This window comes from Crocodylus siamensis, chromosome 15 (assembly GCF_052110815.1).
Source record: "Crocodylus siamensis isolate JL-2025a chromosome 15, ASM5211081v1, whole genome shotgun sequence".
In the NCBI taxonomy this organism is placed as follows: Eukaryota; Metazoa; Chordata; order Crocodylia; family Crocodylidae; genus Crocodylus; species Crocodylus siamensis.
Genome location: NC_143409.1, coordinates 18,211,997 through 18,233,156, shown reverse-complemented (window position 1 = coordinate 18,233,156; position 21,160 = coordinate 18,211,997). Strand labels below are relative to the sequence as shown.

The following is a 21,160-nucleotide window of genomic DNA, read 5'->3' as shown; positions in this document are numbered from 1 at the left end:
CCAGGTAAGTAGAGGGCTCAGCTTTCTACTTGCAAAAGTATAACTTGTCCCTATTGCTGCGTATCTGGTGCCAGGAAGAAGTATATTTTCCTAAGATTTAACTATTACATTAATTAAAAGGATTTCAAAATAAAGGGCTGGAGGAAGACACTCCTATTACATGAAGCTCTGTCATCAAGTGTTGGTTACATCACATGACTTCTTCAAAGTACAAAGGTTGAAACCTACCGCAACACTTCTGATTGTGTGCCCATCATGGCATGTCCTAAACCCCGGATCACAGGTCACACAGCTGTAACGTTCCATGGCTTCTTTCTGTGTCTTGGGCCTTACTGATTTGTTCATACAGATCTTAGCATCAACTTGGAGAGACTTCCTACACATGACTACTATTTACCTCAGAGACATTTTACCATGCTGATTTATACACAGCAGGAGTCCTGTCTAATTTTAACACCATACTATTCCACCAAAAGCTTAACATTGTATGTTGTGAGGAGTATTGATAACTGGGACTAGAAAATACTTTGTTTTCTGTTTCTGCGGTTGCAACAGCCCTTTAGAAAGATATAAATTTCCCTGCAACAACTAACTGCATATTCATTTTAAGGTAGATCTAGTTCCAGATTCCTGAGACAGAATCCTCTACCTGTTCACAAACCCACAAAGCCAGAGCAGCAATATAGAAAGTTTCTATTCTCAACAGAATTCAGTGAGCAGCACGATCAGTTTGGGAAAAACAACCAACCAACCAAAAATCCCTTCCCAAAAACCCACACAGAAAATGTTCATCTTCTATGTACAAAACTGATGCAAACAAGTGAAACATTCTAGTTATGTTTTGTAAAACAGATATTTGGGATCAACAAAACACCAAAACATTCAGACCCTAGATTACAAAAATGTGTTTCGATCTAATTGTCAATTCCCAGTTTAGACAGTCCTTGTCGAAAATCGTGCAATTCATCTATCTTCCCATCTAGTACATCTAAAAAATTCTTTAATTCAGTTTTAAGGTTGCTCTGTCTGTGCTTGTTCTCTTCCACTTCTGCCCTGAGTGCTCTGACTTTCTCTTCAAGGTCTTTGTTCTTTTTCTCAGCAGCCTTAATAAAAAAACAGAAAAAGAAAAATAACATGAATCACAGAGGAGGCAGATGAACACATTTAACAGAATAAAGCAACAACGTCGGGAAGATTTTAAAATGTTTTACTTTGACTTCCTATTACTCTAACACTAGCACCTATGAAAGCAAGTTTGACATGTTTTGGCTATTATTTCTTTAACCTGACTAGTTCAGGGAAGAATAATGATTAAGTGGAAAAGATGCTTTGCATTAGATATTGTCATTCAGCTGATATCTTAAAATTCAGCTGTATTTAAATCATGCACCGTGCATATATTTCTGTCATTCCTACAGTTGTACAATTAGACTCCAATTATATACAAAATGATCTATTGTGCTTTCAATTTAGAAAATAACATTTCCAAAGTATCATCTGGAGTACCTGAGGATTTATCTATCTATTTAACAGTCTTGAATTATACTTGGGCTTTATACTCAAGCATCTAGTCAATCTGATGTAGTCCCTCAATGTAGTTTACTCTAGTAATGTTTTTTTTTCCTATTACATATCTTTTCTTTTTTTTCATTCATCTTTTTTTCTTCTCATTTAACAGCAATGCACGTACACAAACCTATTCTCACTAAGAATCATGAACAATGCTTTAAGCACATTATAGTGACCAATGCTTTCATTACTTTCTAACCACCTATTTCAGGGGCGGGCAATTATTTCAAGTGGAGGGCCATTTACTGAGTTTTGGCAAGCTGTTGAGGGCTACATGGGTGGCCCTGCCCCCTTGACAGGTACCACACCCCCTGGTTGCCATCTTGGGACCAGAAGTCCCACCCCCTAGCCCCCGACCTTTGCCACCAAAGTCCCTCTCCTTGCCCCTAGATGTACTCCTTTCAGCAAGGGGTTGTGCCATCTCGGAACCAGAAAACTATCAAATAATATTCTAAAAATCAAACATCTACAACATTCATTAATTTGATTTAAAAAAATTTTTTGTCCTGATTTACATGTATTTGTGTAGTGTACACAAAGGTGATCACACAATAGCTTAAAATTAAATCTTATTCTTGTATATTGTTGGGGAGTAGGGGGCATAGGGATGTGTGGAAGCATGTGGGTATGTGTGTTCATTTGTGGGGTGTGGGTGGGTATGGGGTTTGTGGGGAGCAGTGTGTGGGGGGAGGGTGGCCGGAGGTGTGAGGGTCTGTATGTATAGCAGTGTGAGGGGTGGGTGCATATATATCATGGGGTGTGCTTGTGGGATTCACCCTGTGAACACACACACACATACAGACATGCACACTGTGCCTCACTCACTCACTCTTCTTCCCTCATTGCTTTGTGTCCCTCTCCCCCTCATTGCATGTGCATGCATGCATGGGCACGCACGCGTACACACACACACACACACACACACACACACTGGGGGGGGGCTGGCCTTTCTTCTGAGTCCTGCTGGCTTCCCTTGGGTCCTACTGCCCCTGGCTCCTGTCACCTTTGACAGGCAGGCAGGAATTGATAAATATTAATTTTTCTAAACTTTTTAGGTGCTCTGTAGGCTGGATAGAATGGCCTGGTGGGCCTGATCCAGCCTGCAGGCCGTATTTTGCCCTCCCTGACCTATTTAATAGCCTTCCGACTATATTTCCACCATGTTTTATTTATTTTTTTTAAATGTTATGTTTATGGCAGTTTGAAAAAGAGTGTGAAAATGCCAGACTGAAAGAAACCAAAGGCCTTTATTTGTACTCAAACTCAGCCTTGGCAAGATGTCTCAGTTTTTAGTACCCCCTCCATATGAGAGGGTGGCACAGATTCCATTCTTGATCTAGCTGCTAATGCCACTATTTATGAAAATCATTTGAAAGCATGATTTATTTAGCAAAGGCCTAATCAGGCAACAACTTGAAATCTCTTCTTGGACATTTCCAGCCATAGCCACACCAAACTCATACCAATGATCCAGAAGTCTTCATACACCAATCCTACAAATCAAGTTATTCTGCTGCTTTTTGTTGTTGTTTTGCTTTGTTTTTTAATTTCATTTTCCTTCTTACATGCCTTTAATAACCCCCAAGTGAGCATCTTTCCTGAAGAGAGCACTGCTAAACTCATCTCCAAGACCACACTGGCCTGCTCGTTCACTATAGGCATTTATACACATACATTTTCATGCTCTGATGCGTCAGAGATCCAGCATGTCAGAGCAGACTCAATTAACTGAATCTGCTTCGTACATGAGCTGGTGCACACTGCAGTGCATTGCGTTGTGTGCAGTATGTATAAGTGGCAAAATGTGTGTCAGTATGCAGAAAATGGCAGCAGTGAGCTTTTGAACTAAAACTCCTTTGATATATTTTAGTTCAAAAGCATGCCACTGTCATTTTCTCAGCACTGATGTGCATTTCTACACTTATGTACCTGCATCCATCACTACCCTGGGCACTTTTAAAAGCACCTGGCGCTGTGGTGCAAACGTGTACAAATGCCCTATCTGTTTATCTGTAGTTTTGGTATGTCAACGGTGGGGAAAAAAAACAGTTCACTGCTGAGAACGTGACTACATGCTCATAACATCTGGTCATGGGGTATGTTTAACTATGCAAGCTTAGCACTGTCGCTGACTTATGCAGAGGAAGGAGGCTGAGAAGAGAAAACATACAGATATATCTAAAAGAGAGACACCCATAGCTGAATAGATCTTAAAATGAGTCTTTGGTATAGCCCAGCTGTGACGATCTAGAAATAGGACTATGTTTATGTCTTGCTATGTCTTACTGTAAAATCTAAGATCTGTCAGGCTGCTGTTTTTTACCATAACTTTTTTCATTGCTTCATTTTCCATTTCTGACACAAAATACTCTCACTGCTTTGGTGGCAAAGATATTCTCAATTAGGGTGGCTGGGGCACTGTGGGGTGCCACCAGGTCTTTTGAAGGATGCCACAAAGTGTGAGAAGCTAAGCAAGATGTAAAAAGAGAAGCAAATACTTTAAGTAAATAAGCCAGGCTCAGGCTCACCTCTGCCTGGACGATCCCCCACCCTTACTACTCAGCCCCTGTGTAAGGAGGTAAGCACTGTAGTGTATTAATTCGTTTTTGCAAGTGGAAGCCACTCAACTCACAAGTTATGGAGGGGCACCTCTAGTCTAGTGAGAGATGGTTCAAGTTCAAACAGCTTGAGAACTGCTACTCTAAGGTCTTTCATTGCCTATCCCCACCCAGCCTTTCAACTCAGTTGCGCATTTAACATCTCAGTTTCTCCAGTGCAGGCAGACTTCATCACTTGTGCCTCTAAGATTGCTCTCAAGCTACTTCTGTGCATGCAGGGAAAAAATTCCACAAGGGCTACTTCATTATGCTGCTTCAAATCCCTCTTTAAACTTCCTTTGCTATGAGGCCTACAAAAACTCAGTAATTGTTAGGCAGCTGCTCTGCCTTTACTTCTGCTTGTCAAGCTGACCAGTTTTGCCTCACTGCTCCCTTCTGCTCTTCCATCTATCATTCGCATATACATATCACCTTTCCTCTTGCACTTAGACAGAGAAAGCTTAGGGATGGCCTCTCTGTCCAGTTTCTGTACGACATCTGGCAAATGAGGCCCTAACCCATGAGAGCAGGGTGCTCGGGCATTATGGTCATACAAAATTACCAGTTCTTAAAACTGTTATAATGCAAATTCTTGAACTCGTGATTTTTAAACAGAGAACCACAAAACTATTAAAACCAAACAGACTTCAAATCTATAGTGATGTTGCAAAGGGGGCAATAGATGAAGTACTTGGATAAAAAGGGGGTGTTAAGCTAGACCATTACTTTTTTTTAAATGGAACTATCCAGTATATGAACACATTCACGTAATGAACTTTTCCCATAAAGTTATAGAGCTAGCCATTAATGAAAAAAAATTCATCTCCTTTTATATTAGTTAGCTTTAGCTGCCTGAACATTATTCAACAGACTTGGCTATTCAAGAAAGCTATTTGGAAGGTGACTGGTGAATGCCTGTCAGTTACTGTATGCGTTAGCAGTCATTGCCAGCACTTCCATATGAGGCTATGCAAGGCCACGGCAGCATAAATGCTAGATATAGAATATCTTGGAATCAGCCAGGTGACAGTTGCAACATGATCTCAGAGAAGCTACTTCTTCAAACAGCAAGGCAAAGAACGAGTATCAAATTGCTTCTAATTATGGGACAGAGAACAGTATATTTTGCATGTAATTAGCACACAAACTGGGGATTCCTTATATTTAACAATTATAAATACAAACAGGTAAAAATATATAACAATAAAAAACATAAATATTTTCTCAACTTTATTTATATGGATGGTTATGGTGAACTCTACCTGTAATTTCTGAGATACAGATTCACACTCTGACATTAGCTGGGGTATAATTTCACCCTGTTTTTGAAGCTCCTCCAATTCCTGGAGAGAGAAAAAAAGGAAAAAAAGTTTCAGCACACTTCAGTTAAAAAAGAAAAAAAAAGAGGCTGTAAAATGACTTGTGAAAGTAGACCACATGCCACACAACCTGAGTTAAAATACTTGAAAATAATATTTTTTCATTATAAAATACATAGTTAATTAATTTATAATGGGTAGAAAAGTAGTCAAGTTTGCACTGCATTTAATCCTTCCTTAAATACATACTTTCAAGATGACAACACAATCTAGTTCAGCAAGATTATTGTAATTAGCTACATGCATAAATTGTCAATCTAAAATTACTAGAAATCTAGATATTCAATGAGACACACATCTGAAATACAGTAAGGCTAAGAAAGATCTCTGGGTGTTAGGCAGACAGGACATTAGACATGGTTTTGCTTGCATGGCAGCTAAAAAATATCAGTATAGTTTTGGGCTACACTAGAACACAGAATGGGAAAGGAATAGATTGTCTTCTATGTAGCTCTGAGCAATCCCACCTGAGATACTGTTCACATCTTACACAAATGAAATGGACCAACAAAACGAGTTCAGAAAAACGCAGTAAGATAATACGGAAGCAAGACTTACACAGAAAGTTTAAAAGGAAATAATAAGGATTGGCAGCATGGGGACACACTTGAAGGGTGTAACTAACCAGGACTACACAATACCTTCTAGTATTTAGTGGTTATTATATGCAGCCTAATCTAACTTAAATCTGACATGGTATTGAGCAGTTAGGCTATGGCCACACATCATAAGCCGGTTTCTTGGATCTGAAAAAGAAACATTTGCATATTCTGCAGCAATTGTCTTGCTTTCTGCAAAAACTTGCCAAATATACCAGCCTACCCCTAGATAAAAAAAATCCTAGATATCTTGAAATATTAGGATCTTTTATCTAGGAAGTTATCTCCAAAACTGTGTGTTCCTCTCCAACTTAAGGAACAGTCTTCCTTCAATCTGACTTCCTTTTATTTCCTCCTGAAATGAACAGAACTTTAGGGGTGCTTCTTTAATGGCAACATCTATGACTAGGCTCCATGCTGGCTTATCTAGCAAAGTCAGGGACAGACTACTTATGACATGAGCATTAGGAATTAGCTAACATGAGAGAGCAATTTGAAAGCAAGCTGACACACTGCTCAGAAGTAAATGGAATTTAAGCCTGCAACATCCAAGAGTCAACCAATTTTCAGTTTTATTTGGTGTCTCAAAAACATGAACCTTGAGGAAATAGGTGTCACAAAATAGGGGTTATTACATATGCATTACAGTAGAAAGGCTGGGAAGAAAGCATGACATTTTCTTTTGAAACATGGTGCTGAAAACTATATTATATTTATAACTGTACATCAAAATCCATTTCCTTAAACTATTTCCTTGTACCATCTTAAAAACCTTTAACTGCACTGCTGTTTAGGGGCACCAGCTGAGAAGCTATAATGACACCAGGCAAGCTTGACTACACCTGCTGTCTGCATTTGCTCAAGTCAGCACAGAACATTTGGTTGCTATCATGAAAAAAAATGATTCAGTCATTCTCTGTATTCAAGGGCCAAGTCTTCAACATCATTCCCCTTGCCAAAATGAACACCTCTATGTTAAAATAAGAAAATTTATTAACTCTGAATGAACATCAGCAACCTCCTTGGATTTTAGTTTCCCTCTTGGATTTAAAATAAAAGGGTATGAACAGCAATGCAATAAAGCCTAACACCTCACTGTAAAACATCTTAAAGAGAAAGTATATTTCTTAACAGGGAGACGATGTTCTTAACAGGGAAACAACCTTATTTCTCCCCCTTGCTTCTACTGAATACTTTGTATAGTGATTAAAGAGGGGGATTGAGAATCAGAATCCTTGAATCCTATTCTCAACTCATGTACTATATGACTTTGGACAAGTCAATTAACTTGTCCAATTAATTTTACCAAGCTGTAAAATGAGGATACTCCTAATTACCTATCTTAGCAGGTATTATATTGTTTAATTCAGGAACAGAGAAATTCTCAGAAGAAAGGTATAATATGTCCAAAGTATTCATCAAGTTTTGTTAACAATCACCAGATTCAAATTCAAATAAAAAAAGGGGACCTATTGTAACATGTGGAGCTCTGCTTGATTGTGGGTACAATATTATGCAAAGCAACACAAAGTTAAAAAACCCACTCAGACTCCAAAGAATTTATGCCATTTCTATATTTATTTTTACTTACTAGATCTTTGTCCTGAAGTTCTGATTCCAGTTCCTGGAGGCGTCTGCTCAGCTGTACATTTCTTTCTTTTTCTTTATTTATTTCATTACATTGTTCTTCCAGCTCTTCAATCTTTAAGTAACATCATACAGTCAGCACAAATTCCAAACCTCTGCCAATCTGGGGCAGATGCTTAGCTGATGTAAGCAGTCACAGTTCCACTGAAATTGAGGCACCTATGATAATTTACACCAGCTGAGGACCTGCTACCTAGAATGTACCATTTAATACAAAAGATCAAAATTACCTTTTATGCTTTTTTTTTTTTTTTAATAGCAAACTAACCCATTTACACATGCACTAGGAAGCCCCCTTGGTTGTATTTACCATAGCTCATGGAGTTCCTTTTATAATTACATGAGACTGTGCATGAGAAAGCAGGAAGAGAAAGCAAGCTCTCTGACTTGCCTAACATCTCCTCCTCAAGGGCAGCTCGTTTTCCAGACAGAGTGAAAGGACTAGATATTGCATCACAACTTCGGCAGGAGGACCAGCACTGGGTAACAGATGATGCTTTGTTCCTGCACTGAGGAAATTAGCTCACTGATTCCATACCTCTTAGCCACTCCAGACCCTGAACTGGAGCTGAGCTGCCTATACGGCACCAAGCCAGCATGTTAAAGTATATTTTTAAATTTTCAGTGTCCTGTTCTTTTTAGACTGCCCTTTGCTTGTTTAAAGTCAGCCAATGTGCAAAAATGTCTAACTAATTAACAAAGGAGAGAAAACTTTCTTGTGCACCATTTGGGGACAGCATCAGTGCTTAATGAGAAACCTATGCGAGGGAAAAGACAGAAAAGGAAGAGGATGACACTGTATATAAATAGTGCTAGATGAAGCATAGGAAGCATTTAATGGCTGGCCTCTAGGTACTGTAATCTCTCAGCCACAGTAAGGTAGCATTGTGACAAACTTTCTTTTGAAGACTACACTCAGTGTGAAGTGGCATATTTCTGTCTGGTGATGCCAGTGAGAGCATCTTTTTTGTTAGATACTATACATGGTAAGTGAATAATTATATTGCGTACTTTACTACTTAGCTACCATTCACTACTTCAGGCTGCTGTTTCTCCCTCCTACATGAGGGAACTCTGCTTTTATCCTTAACAAACACCAACTCTTTGGCCCTGGGAGCCTGAATCCTCTAGAAAACTAGCAATACTGAGATGCTAACAATTAGCATCAAATCATTCCAACTCCCAGTGTGTAAAGTGGTGTCTACATAAAATGAAATATTTTTGTGAAGTACTGTTTTGTTCTCTCTGAACTACCACAATGTTCCAAAAGCAAACTCCCCAAGTCACACACACAACTATACATAAAATCTCTCTTGGAAAGACTAAGTGAATTCCATCAAGACTGTTAGTGCCCTAACAGGCAAGTCAGGTTAAACCTGGCTGTCAGAAATATTTCCACAAGCTGTAACATTCTTCACTTGAAGGCTAGTGGCATCCAAAAAAGGAGCAAAAGGGCTTTGAAAACCTAGGGACAAGTGAAAAAATATCACATACAATCTGATCCTTACGCTTGAATCCCTCAGCAACCCATATAACAGAAGGACGAAAAAAGGATCCAGCAACAAAAGGACCCAACTTTTTAGCATGTAATTTAGGATCAATAGAGTGAAATTATCACAACAAGCAGTGCTCCTGGAAATGCAGTGTTGCTGTACTCCGACTTGTAGCAAACAACGTGCGGGCCAGTGACAAGCCTTTGATCGACAGCACCACATTAGAGGAGCATCTTATACATTCTCTAAACTAGAATTTTTAAATATCTAAATTTACATCTCTTGCAGCTCACATTCAATCTTTGCACTACAATAGCATGAAATTATACACTCAGTAAAAGCGGGAAAGGGTTTTTTGGGAACTAGATATAGTCTTCAGATTTGTGATGTGGAGACAATTCTTTGAAGCTGGTGGGCCTGATTCTCAGTCTGGCTCTGTGCCCCTCCTCCCTTTTGTGCTGGTAGTGTTGAGGGAATAACTCAAGTCATGGCACAGCTTGCTGAGATTTAATTGCACTATTGCATGGTTCAAAGTTTTATCTTGCAACATTAACACACAGGTGCCCATACTATCTCAATGTGGCAGCAGCCTGTTGGGCAATTGCAGCCCACAGAGCCATGAAATCCAGCCAGTGGGGCTCCCCACAGGTTCAAGTGTTTGGCAGTAGGGAACAAGGGAAAAACTGCACAGCCAGCAGTAGCCTCACTCGGGTCACTACAGCAAAGTGTGGGGGGGAGGGAGGGAAATCAGGGCCAGGCCCCACTCCCACCCCATATCCAGATCAGGTCAGGCTGCCTCCCTACTCTTGCGGGTCCCCCCCACCCCCCATCTGCATCGGGGCCAGGCTGTTCCGCACCCCCAACATGAGTCTGGGTCAGGGCCTCTCTCTCCCATTCCCCACCCCCACCAACCATGTGTGTCTGGATTGGGACTACAGTGCCCTGCTCTTCACGCCCCCGATTCATGTGGATCAGGGTCAAGCTGCCCAACCCCTTGCAGCTGGATTGAGCCCATCAGCTGGAGCCAGCCTGCACCATTCATCTAGCTTGAGGGGTGAAAAGGTTGGGCACCACTGTTCTAGGCAATATGTAAGCCCTAGTCCTCCCACTTGCTCTGAGTTCTGAGCCTTCTGATGCTAGAGGCAGGGAAAAGCAGCTATCTAGTCTCCTCTATTCCCTCTACTCCATTTTTTCTCTCTCTTTGATTTCTAATATAAGGAGTAAGATGAGGCAGCAGACAAGCCAGAAGATGGAGAGAACAAACAAACACAAAAAGATGACATTGCTCTGTGTCTTCTTTTTCTATCCTGGGAAAAGAAGGAATATAAGATAAAAGTTTTAAAAGAGACTCATTAAAATACTTTAAATTTAACTTAAAACTATGTCCATAAATCCATACTTCAAAAAATTTTTGGTCTTTGGGTCTGAATTCTATTATTGGTGGAAATCTCACCTTTGTGCTGGTTACCCAGTAGTCTGCAAATTTCTTGGTAGCTTTAGATTTAGGATTTGGAAAGCCTACTGCTGCTGGTTGCATTGGAAAGTATCACGGCTGCTTGCAGACATTAAAAAAAACAAACCAAAAAAACCCCTTGCTTTACCAGAAGAAACAGTGTGTTACTTCGACCCAGCTCTGCAGCGTCTATATAGATCAGGCACTTCAGCGGGACATTCTAGTGCTTTTAGCTAAAGCTGATTCAAGCAGCTATTAGATAGAAGTGCCAGAAAAGCCGCACTAAAGTACCCAATCTATACAGCCATTGTGCGAGTTGGGTCCAGTTAACACAATGCTTCTTCTGAGCATGTGCTGGGAGCACACCGAGTTTAAAGTGCCATTTTTTAATGTCTGCAAGCACCCATGTAGCACAGATGCTTTGTGAGAAGAATGGCTTAAGGTAAGGAAGAGGAAGTAGGACTCAGGTACCCAAGGGAAAGGGAATCTGGCATTTCAAAGAGTTCTTTGCTCCTAACTATGCATTGGACTCATATTACCTTGTTCCTGAGTTGATCATTTTCTTCCTTGCATGCTGTAAACTGTTTTTTCCAATGCTCTACACTGGCAGCAGATTCTTGCAGTGCAGAGGTTAGTCTGGCATTGCTCTCTCTTAGAGTCTGCAATTCTGTTTCCCATTTCTTTACATTGGAGGAGCTGAGAAAAGCAGAATAATATTAGACTCACTCATGTTTTACTCCCACTTCTTCTAATGCACCCAATTGTAAAGGTTGATGGCAAACTAAACTGGATACAGCATCCTAATGGAATGGCTCTCATGTATGTCTATCACTGACCCCTTGTTACAAAGAACACTGGACCTTTGATTACCTCTCTTCTGTCTGCTAACCAGGCTTTGGAGAGCACAAGCCATAATGCGACTAGCCCTGAGTAAAAGTTACAGCAATTCAAGAGGTAGAGGCCTGTGCTTTTAGACACAAAAATACTATTTGCCAAGGCTGGCTGGTAACTCCGCTGGATGCAGCCAGGGGCTTATTAGGACATACTACATCTCCTGTCTTAAACTGAAGCAATGTTGCTGTGAATTATTTAAAAATAACCATATTTCACAGGCATATATAAAGCTTTCCCTGTACACAGTATGTATATCAGTTTGTAAAGAATCCTTCCAGATGGAAGACACCATTTAAGATATTGTATTACTAAACCAAGAAAAAAGAAATACTTTGGGCCTCTTGGAAGTAAAATATGCTGTTTTTCTGTTTGGTCTTAATACCTATAAAGCACTGAAACTTGCCATGGAAAAACAAAACATTGCATTCCCATTACCTTCCAAGCTACAGGAAATATAGAGGGATGGTAAATGAAGAAAGTGGAAAGCTCCTGGTATCCTGGTGCCTAGCTGTTAGCAACCTCTGGAAGACTCTAGAGCTACTAAACATGAGTAGCAATTTGAAATTATAATTACTTAAAAAATTAAAAAGGTGTGATGACGTAGCCTTATACAAGATGTTCAACCTTTGGCTCTCTACCTGGGTAATACTATTTATGTTGCTTCCTTTTTTCTCTTTTTAATAGCTTTTTAAAGTAGTTGAACCTGATATATATTTCCTTTTAATTCATGGACACAGTCATATGCAAGAGGCAGACATGGCAAATAAATTCTAGGAAAAGAATTATAGCATTTTAATGTCACTGCTCAGAACATTCCAACTTCTATATTGTTACTACGGCTACAAATTATAGTTATGGCCATTTTCAAATAATACATTAAATCAAATCATATAAAATGCAACTCCAAGGGACATTATGCACTGCCTTAAAATGTATCCTTAAGACTTTCAGAAAGCTCAGTAAAGTTAAATTTTTCCTTTAACTTTTTATGGTGCGTTAATTCCCTTTTGTAATTTTAAATACCCTCATTTATTCTCCTAGAAAAGGTACAGCCAGCAAAATCAGAGAGGAATTGAAGATTGGTTTCACATACTATAAGCATCAACTGTTCCCCAATGGCCCAGATGTTATTTCTGTATTCCTGAACCCACATGTACGTGGTAGGCTATTTAAGCTAGTATCAGTAGGGTGAGAGAGATCATCTCAGCATGGATGAAATCAGAAAAATGAAGGGGTAAGTCTTCCAATTTGATACCAGGAGGTACCTACTAAAACCCCCTCAATTCATTTGTTTTACTGCATGGATTTAGATTAATGCAACCACATTTGAATAAATGCTGCTAACACCCTTAATTACCAAATCATTTTTGCACATTCCTTCAGTGTGATTTTGATGTTAAAAGAACTTCACATTTGGTCAAAACAGTTTTTGGAGTTATCATCTCAGACACTGTAAACCAGTGGTTCTCCACCTTTTGAGAGTCAAGGCACCCCCACATAACTGTTGTGAATTGAGAGGCACCCCATTAAAAAAAATAATTCCTTTATTTCAGGGCTTACCTCCTTGCAGAGGGAGCAGGCAGTAGGGGTGGGAGAGCAGCTACGTAGAGAGAGACTGAGCCTGCTCTTATCTGCTTATCTCCTCACAACCTGCTTGTCTTCTTATACTTTCCGCACCCTTCAAAGGATCTCATGGCTTCCCAGGGTTCCCTGACATGCTGGCTGAGAATCTCTGCTGTCACCAGTGCCTTCAATGGTTTTGGTTTAAATGGTGTAAATGGACCCTTTGGCGATTTATTTAAGTAATATTATATATTATATACACACACACACACACACACACTTTTATCATTTTAGCCCTTGAGATGGGTTTTAGGAATGAACTAAAACCTTCCACCTGTTAACCATTTAAAACAGACATGTAAAACAAAGCTGCTTCAGGCTAACAAGTGAGTTCAAAATACACATGCATTTCACTCATACCTGTGCCCCTTAGTACTGTAACATGTCGCCTGGTGTACTGTGCTAAAAATCAAACACATCTATCACTTTTATTTTAGTTTTTGAGAACAGGTTGGCCATCTGCAGGCACTTTTACAGATCCACTTACCCGATTTCCATTTTTCACATGGGCTGCTATTTTATATACTTTGGTATTTGCTTTTGCACAAATATAACTAGAGCTGACAGCTGCCTTTTTGCTATTGAATTATCCCTTAACATAATGATCCAAAAGGCAATCACTACCAAATAGTTGCTGCACATTCTTTTACTAATAATTTAAAAGCTTTACCTTTGGGCTAGAGCAATTTTCAATTTATCATTCTCAGTTTTCAATTGTGCATCAGCAGGGCCACCATGCGATGCCTTCTCATCATCCGTTCCATTCACACTCGAGGCGCGGGTAGAACATGGTGTTTCACGTCCAGATTCCTGTGGCACCATCCACAAACTAAAGTCAAGTTACTGGCTTTTTTGGGAGGGCAGGGGGCAGCTACACAGAAAGCTAAGCACTTCCTCACTAAGCATGTGAAGCATATTGTGTACAAAGGAGTCAAAAAGTTTCTCTTCTTTCCAATCAAAACATGGTGCTACCCCTATCTTCATGTTAATTTTCAAGGGAATACAGTCAGAAAAGGGAGGAAACCTAAGAACAAAGTGTGGATGGTACAAAGTGTGTTTTGCACTTAGCAAACACATTTTCAACTCCCTCAGAAACACAAGGCGTAGCTACATAACACAGCCTACTTAGATGACTGCATACGCTGGTAGAGAGTGAGAACAGGAGCTAGAGATTAGTGTCTTTATAAAACCTGGCTCACGTACCAGTCTTCTAACAACTTCTATGTATACTATCCTTTTATAGCAACTTAGATCATGCATACATTATAAATTATAACAACAAAAGTAGAACATGAAACATATACAACAGTAATAAAAGCTAAGATGAGAAATATGGTTTACTAATTTGATGTTTGAAAAATTTTCAAGAAGTTTTTAAAATCCATTATTGGAAACAAAAAAGAAAGGTTGTCCTGCTTCAAAAAATCAGCTTTATGTATTATTCATCAGGGGTCCCTTGTTATGACGTAGAAGAAGCTCTGAAGTCAGTTATCACAATCTTTAATAAATGGCTGCTTAAAGTCAGGCTCTGAGATCTATGCTTATGGATCCAATAAGAGGACTGATGCATTTTTTCTGAAGTGCTTAGCACACCACAGCTCCCATCAAAACAGCTAAATGTTCTCTTGATCTTTAAATTAGTCGTCAAATGAAACATAGTCAAACACTCCTCCAAATGCTAACACTTTTATGCAAAACACAAATGAGTTGCCAGTAAACAAGAATGATTCTTAGCTGATGATTCTTAGCTTTAGTCTTTACATAAATACAGTATGGGCGGATGAGAACAGGATGGGATTCAACACAGACAAGTGCAAAGTGATGCACCTGGGGAGGAACAACCGGCACCATACCTACAGGTTGGGGAACTCCCCTCTTGTCAGCACGGAGGCGGAAAGGGATCTGGGGGTCATCATTGACTCCAAGATGAACATGGGTCGGCAGTGTGGGGAAGCAGTCAGGAAGGCCAACCATACCTTGGCATGCGTCCACAGATGCATCTCGAGCAGGTCCAGGGAGGTGATCCTCCCCCTCGATGCGGCACTGGTCAGGCCGCAGCTGGAGTACTGCGTCCAGTTCTGGGCGCCACACTTCAGGAGGGATGTGGACAACATGGAGAGGGTCCAGAGGAGGCCACTCGCATGGTCCGGGGGCAGCAGGGCAGGCCCCACGAGGACAGGCTACGGGACCTGAACCTGTTCAGCCTCCAAAAGAGAAGGCTGAGGGGGAATTTCGTGGCCTGTTATAAACTAGTCAGAGGGGACCAGCAGGCACTGGGGAAGTCCCTGTTCCCCCGACCACTACCAGGAGTGACTAGAAATAACGGTCACAAGCTGGCAGACGGTAGATTCAGGCTAGATATCAGGAGGCGCTACTTCACGGTCAGGGTGGCTAGGATCTGGAACCAACTTCCAAGAGAAGTGGTGCAGGCTCCTACCCTGGGGGCTTTTAAGAGGAGGTTAGATGAACACCTTGCTGGGGTCGTTTGACCCCAGTACTCTTTCCTGCCATGGCAGGGGGTCGCACTAGATGATCTACTCAGGTCCCTCCCGACCCTAGAAACAATGAAACTACGAAATTACAGTAAGTGATTGTGATAAAACCTTATTTCCTCATATCTTTTTTTGTTTTTAAATTGTTAACACAAGATAGTGACACCTTGCTACGCAAAGCAGTCCTGGAGACTGTATTCTTCAAACATGCATTGTAAGAGCTCTTCCTACCAGTCACAAACAGTAAAGGATGTTAAAGGCTTATCTTCTGCTTATATACCATAGCACTTCTGTATTAGCGAATTTGGTCAGTAAGACACAAGAAAGCCCTCTAAGGAAGCTTGTACTTTAACTGTACAAACTCACCTTGCACCAAACTAGGTTAGGCAAACAGCAAAAGCAAGCATAACCAAAGATCTGAATTCTTATAAAATTGCTGAGCACAACAGTAAGACAAACTCTCTACTGACCAGTCCCATGCATAACTGTATGAAAGAATCTATGGATACCCTTGGTAATTTTATTTTAAATTATTACAACTCAAACTTTCTGAAAAGGCAACTATAGTTATAAAATAGAGAACATAGGGGAGGAAGAATATTCCTTTAACAATATTAATGGCCAACAGTTAACAATGATCTTTAGCTTTAAGCTGCACAAAGCATATATCACTCATTGGAAAAACTAGCGTTAAATCATGCGTGTGTGTATACGTGTGCACAGGTACATATTTTCCAGACAAACAACTTACTTGGGAATGATTGCTTGATGTTTCAATTTTCTCTTGAGATCTGTCTCTTGCTAGTTTGGCAGCTTCTTTTACTTCCTGGAATTTCTCTGCAAACTGCCAAATGCATGAAGAATATTTATTCAATTTATAATTACAATAAATTAATTTACAAAACATTACAATATATTAACTCAACTTAGAATAATTTCCTTATATTTGTTATTGACAGTCCACAATAACCAAAGGCTATACAAACAGTACTGGCTACTTACATTTTTTTTTTTTTTTTACAGATTTAATATTTTAATTCTTTGTTTGATTTCAGGATAAAAGCAAACAGGATTCCCTTAAAGGAATGTAGTAATCATCTTAGAATCAGAGCAATATCTCCATAGTTTCCTTAGAAACTACTGCAATGTCCCCCAGGCACACTGGGTGTATCCTGTGCTTTTTTGTCTGTGTTCTTTTTTATGTGGGCGAGACTGTCCCCATGTCTTGGCCACGTGCTCAGCACATGGCAAGCTGGGGTCATATCTAGGAGAAATATGGAAAACCCTCTGGCCTCAGTGGCCAAGGGAAGCAGAGGATTCTCAGACCAACTGGTTGGGAGAGAAACTGTTTGGACAAGGCCAGGGTAATGTCATGCAGCGGGATATAAAGGGAGCTAGACTGATTTGTGGGGAGCTGGTAGCAGATGCTGAAGAGTAAAGCCCCTGCAAGGGAGAAGCAGTGCAGGTAGTGCAAAGGGAAGCTCAGGTCGAGGGGAGAAAGGGAGAACGGTCCCAGGGTCTGGAACTCCTCTCTTCTTTTTCACAGAATCAATCAGTGAGTGGGAAGGGACCTAGACAGATCATCCAGCTCGACCCCCTGCCATGGGCAGGAAGGAGCACTGGGGGTGGCAGGGGTCATAAGTCCACAGCCAGGTGCCTATCCAGTCTCCTCTTGAGGATTTCCAGGGAAGGTGAGAGCGCCACCTCTCTGGGAAGCCTATTCCAGGCTCTGGCCACCCTTACAGTGAAGTAGTTTCTGGTGACTCCAAGGGGGGCCCTGGTGAACAGACTTTCCCCGAGTCCCTGCTGGTGGCCCTGATAAGGTTGTAGGCAGCCACAAGATCCCCCCTCAGTCTCCTCTTGCGGAGACTGAAGAGATTCAGGTCCCTCAGCCTCTCCTCATAGGGCTGGCCACAGAGGCCCTCAACCATACGAGTGGCCTCCTCTGGACCCTCTCCATGTTCTCCACATCTCTCCTGAAGTGCGGCGCCCAGAACTGGACACAGTACTCCAGCTGCAGCCTGACCAGTGCCACATAGAGGGGAAGCAAGACCTCTCGGGACCTGTTAGTGATGCCCCTGTTGATACAGGACAGGGTGCAGTTGGCTCTGCCTATTGCTTCGTTGCATTGGCAACTCATTCATCCTGGAGTCAATGCTGACTCCAAGATCCCTCTCTGCCTCTGTGCTGCCGAGAGGGTCAGCCCCTAACCTATAACCATAATGCTGGTTCCCTCTCCCCAGGTGTAGCACCCTGCACTTGTCCTTGTTGAACCGCATCCTGTTCAGATCCACCCACTTCTCCAACCTATCCAGGTCTGCCTGGATGCGGTCCCTGCCTGCCGGTGTATTCCTTTACCCCACAGCTTGGTGTCATCAGCAAACTTGAACAGGGTGCTCCCCACACCCTCGTCCAGGTCGCTAATGAAGATGTTGAACAGCACCAGCCCAAGGACCGAGCCCTGGGAGACTCCGCTGCCCACACCGTGGCTCAAGTCCCCACCCAGAAGTCTGGGAACACTAAATTAATTACTAGGGTGTCCCACATATACAAAAACATGTGCAACCAAAAACAGCGCAACCAAAATAGAGATTTAATACAGAAAACAGGAAAAAACATCAAATGCATTTCTTCCCCTTTTTGCTTTTTTGAGGTTTTAAGGGATTAATATTGGGTGTTTGCTGGGCAGGATTTAGGCCTGGCAGTTTAAGCAGGGTTGGAACCTGGGTGTTTCTAATCCTGCCAGTTTTGTGCCGGCTGTAACCATTAATAAACTTCGTTTCTTTGGAGTTTCCCTGCAGTTTTCATTTCAGCAGGCCATCTCGTCTAGCCCAGAAGTGTGGGGTGTGTGCATGCTGTCTGGAGCCGCAGTTGCTCCCCACACACGTATACAGCCTCTCCATGGGAGCAAAGATTGTCATGCTACTATTCATCTGAGAGCACCGAGGGGCCCTTGCATCTCAAGGACCTGTGCTCTCAAGCAGCTTCCCCTGGTGCAGCACAACCTATCAAATATGCTGTGTAGTTAGTAACGTTTCACATTGTATTTGGGGTTTTTTCCTGTTTTCTGTATTAAATCTCTATTTTGGTTACACTGCTTTTGGTTACACATGTTTTTGTTTATGTGGGACACCCTAGTAATTAATTTAGTGTTCCCAGATTTCTGGGTGGGGACTTGAGCCATAGGTATAAATTTATGAAATAGCCAAAAATGTGAACCTGGCCCTTGTGTTGCTGACTGGTGCCTGGCATAAGGGTTACACTAATAAAAATGAAGGGACAGTTGCTGTAGGTTTGTCAGCTCCTCCCCCCCCCCCAAAAAAAAAAAATTATTAGCCTTTTAAAGTTTAAGGATAAAAGATGTAAGTTTAGGTTAAGGGTTCTCAAATACTTTCTCATTTTAAAGGAAAAGCAGCTGAAGGAAAGAAAATAGAGCAATCAAATTAACCTGAGGGTGAGAGTGCAAGGAAAGAGAGAGATGGTTAAGATAACCCTAATGGTAAAAATCGGATTGTAGGAAAAACGACCTTATGCTAAAAAAAGAAAAAAAAAAGTCTCATTTTCTTATGACTAACTAAAACAAAGTTTTTCATTGCCATGCCACTGTCATGGGTGACTTCAATTACTCAGACAGACTGGGAGGAACCCAGGAGGCAGGCAGTTCCCTGATCATGAGTTTTGAGAGAGAAAGCAAGTTTCAGATGGTTCAGCTCTTCTCTCTCACTAAGTCTCCTTTATGGCTGCTGCAGGTCACAAGGGCTATATAAGTCAAGGACTCCTGGGCAGTCCTTGACTTATATAGCCCTTGTTACCTCATTTACCCGGTCCAATGGAGGCCAGCACCTGTTGGCTGTCAGCCAACCAATTTGAAATGCATCACTAGTTGCTGGGCAGACTGGCAGTTCCTAGCTCCCCAGGGAGCCCAAGCCCCTCACCCAAGTATGTGATGCCAGTCACTTCACCCCCACCCCCAGGAATGTATCCAACTCAGTTTACCTAAAGATAGGGTAAGGTATGTATCCTCTGCTGGGCCTGTCCTAACCAAATTGTCACAGAGCAAAGTTTTTGGGGAGAAACAGAGGTAGCCTTTTGCCACACCACCTAGTTGCCAACCGTGGCTGAAACTTGCATGAAAAACATCACACTGCAAAATGTTTGACACTGGAAAGAAAAGTCATTTAAATACGAGTTTTTATTATTTTCTTTATGTATTGACTAAAAGGAATAGCCAAAGTAGCATTTGATGGTGCAGGATAGACAGGAAAAAAACCAATTGTGAATAAAGTACAAGAACTCAAACATGAATAAGGCTACACTTCACACTAAAATTCAGGAATAGGTACAGAAGGAAGAACTGCATCTAAGAAAGAGACAATGGAGAGCCAGAGATACAGGAAAAACACTTTCAGAAAGAGGTTACACATTTTGTTTAAAAGAAGAGAGGGAAAGACTGAGATGGATTAAAACAGGGGAACCCGACAGGAGACTGTCAGTCATCCATGAAATGAGATACTGATCTCTCTCACACCATACCTCTTAGAAAGGTCATCAAGGGGACATGACTACACCAGTAACAGAGCCAGATCATGCAGCTCTTTAATCCTTATAATACGTTAACAGGTAAATAATACCTTGCACTTCTATCACTGCCCATGAAATATTCCAGAATTCAATGAAATCAAGTAGGCTTGATTTAAAGCATCTGGTGTCAGCCACCACAGACAGTATATCAGGCTAGATTAGGGGTTTTCAACTTTTTTGGATCAGTGTACCCCCAGCAGCTGGACGTGGGGGGTTGGGGGGGTATGGTTGGATGTGGAGCGGTGGCAACCACCCTGTGTGAGCTTCCCCCACTCTGCATCTGGCCAGGTGGGCAGCGCCTGCGCAGCAGCGTGGGATGGTACGTGGCAGGACTCCATCCCCACCCACCCATGCATACTACCCCCACCTCCGGCCTTCTCAAGTAACCCCGGGGGTTCGCTTACCTCCAGTTGACAACCCCTGGGCTAGATGGGTCTGTTTCATTGTGGCAATTCCCATGTCCCTATGTTGCATGTAGGACAGATAAACTTACTCTGAACCCTGTCCTCCTCCATATGGAGAACACCGCTATCCAATGAAGAACAGGGTCTTGAATACAGTAAGTGCTAAACAGGCAGGGTATATTTCCATGTCAGTTGAAAGTGCAGCTGCGTTCAGGTAGGCACAGCTAAGCCAGCAGTCTTGAATTGTGATAACAGAGCAACAGCAGCACAGAGCATAGTGCAGGCTGCAAAACCCACCCAAAAAGCTGGGTAAATGGGAGTACAGCCAGTGCTGAGTTTCATGCTGCCACAGCTAACCTGCCACCAGGGCCTCATTAGCCGATACAAAGCTCAGGTATGCCTACAGAAGCGTCAGCGGCACAGCAGCAC

General features: G+C 41.6%; 1 protein-coding gene across 1 annotated transcript in view; it reads right to left on the bottom strand.

The window, feature by feature from the left end:
* Window positions 1-678: 678 nt before the first annotated feature.
* The window catches only part of HOMER2 (homer scaffold protein 2), a 103,212-nt gene continuing 82,730 nt past the window's right edge, over window positions 679-21,160 (bottom strand). Inside the window, exons 4-9 of the mRNA XM_090028713.1 lie at window positions 16,498-16,590; window positions 13,925-14,064; window positions 11,277-11,433; window positions 7,736-7,846; window positions 5,429-5,509; window positions 679-1,103 (exon numbers count right to left, since the gene is read on the bottom strand). Coding sequence (XP_089884839.1) covers window positions 915-1,103; window positions 5,429-5,509; window positions 7,736-7,846; window positions 11,277-11,433; window positions 13,925-14,064; window positions 16,498-16,590 — 771 coding nt within the window. The 3' untranslated portion in view covers window positions 679-914. The remainder of the gene's footprint in view (window positions 1,104-5,428; window positions 5,510-7,735; window positions 7,847-11,276; window positions 11,434-13,924; window positions 14,065-16,497; window positions 16,591-21,160) is intronic.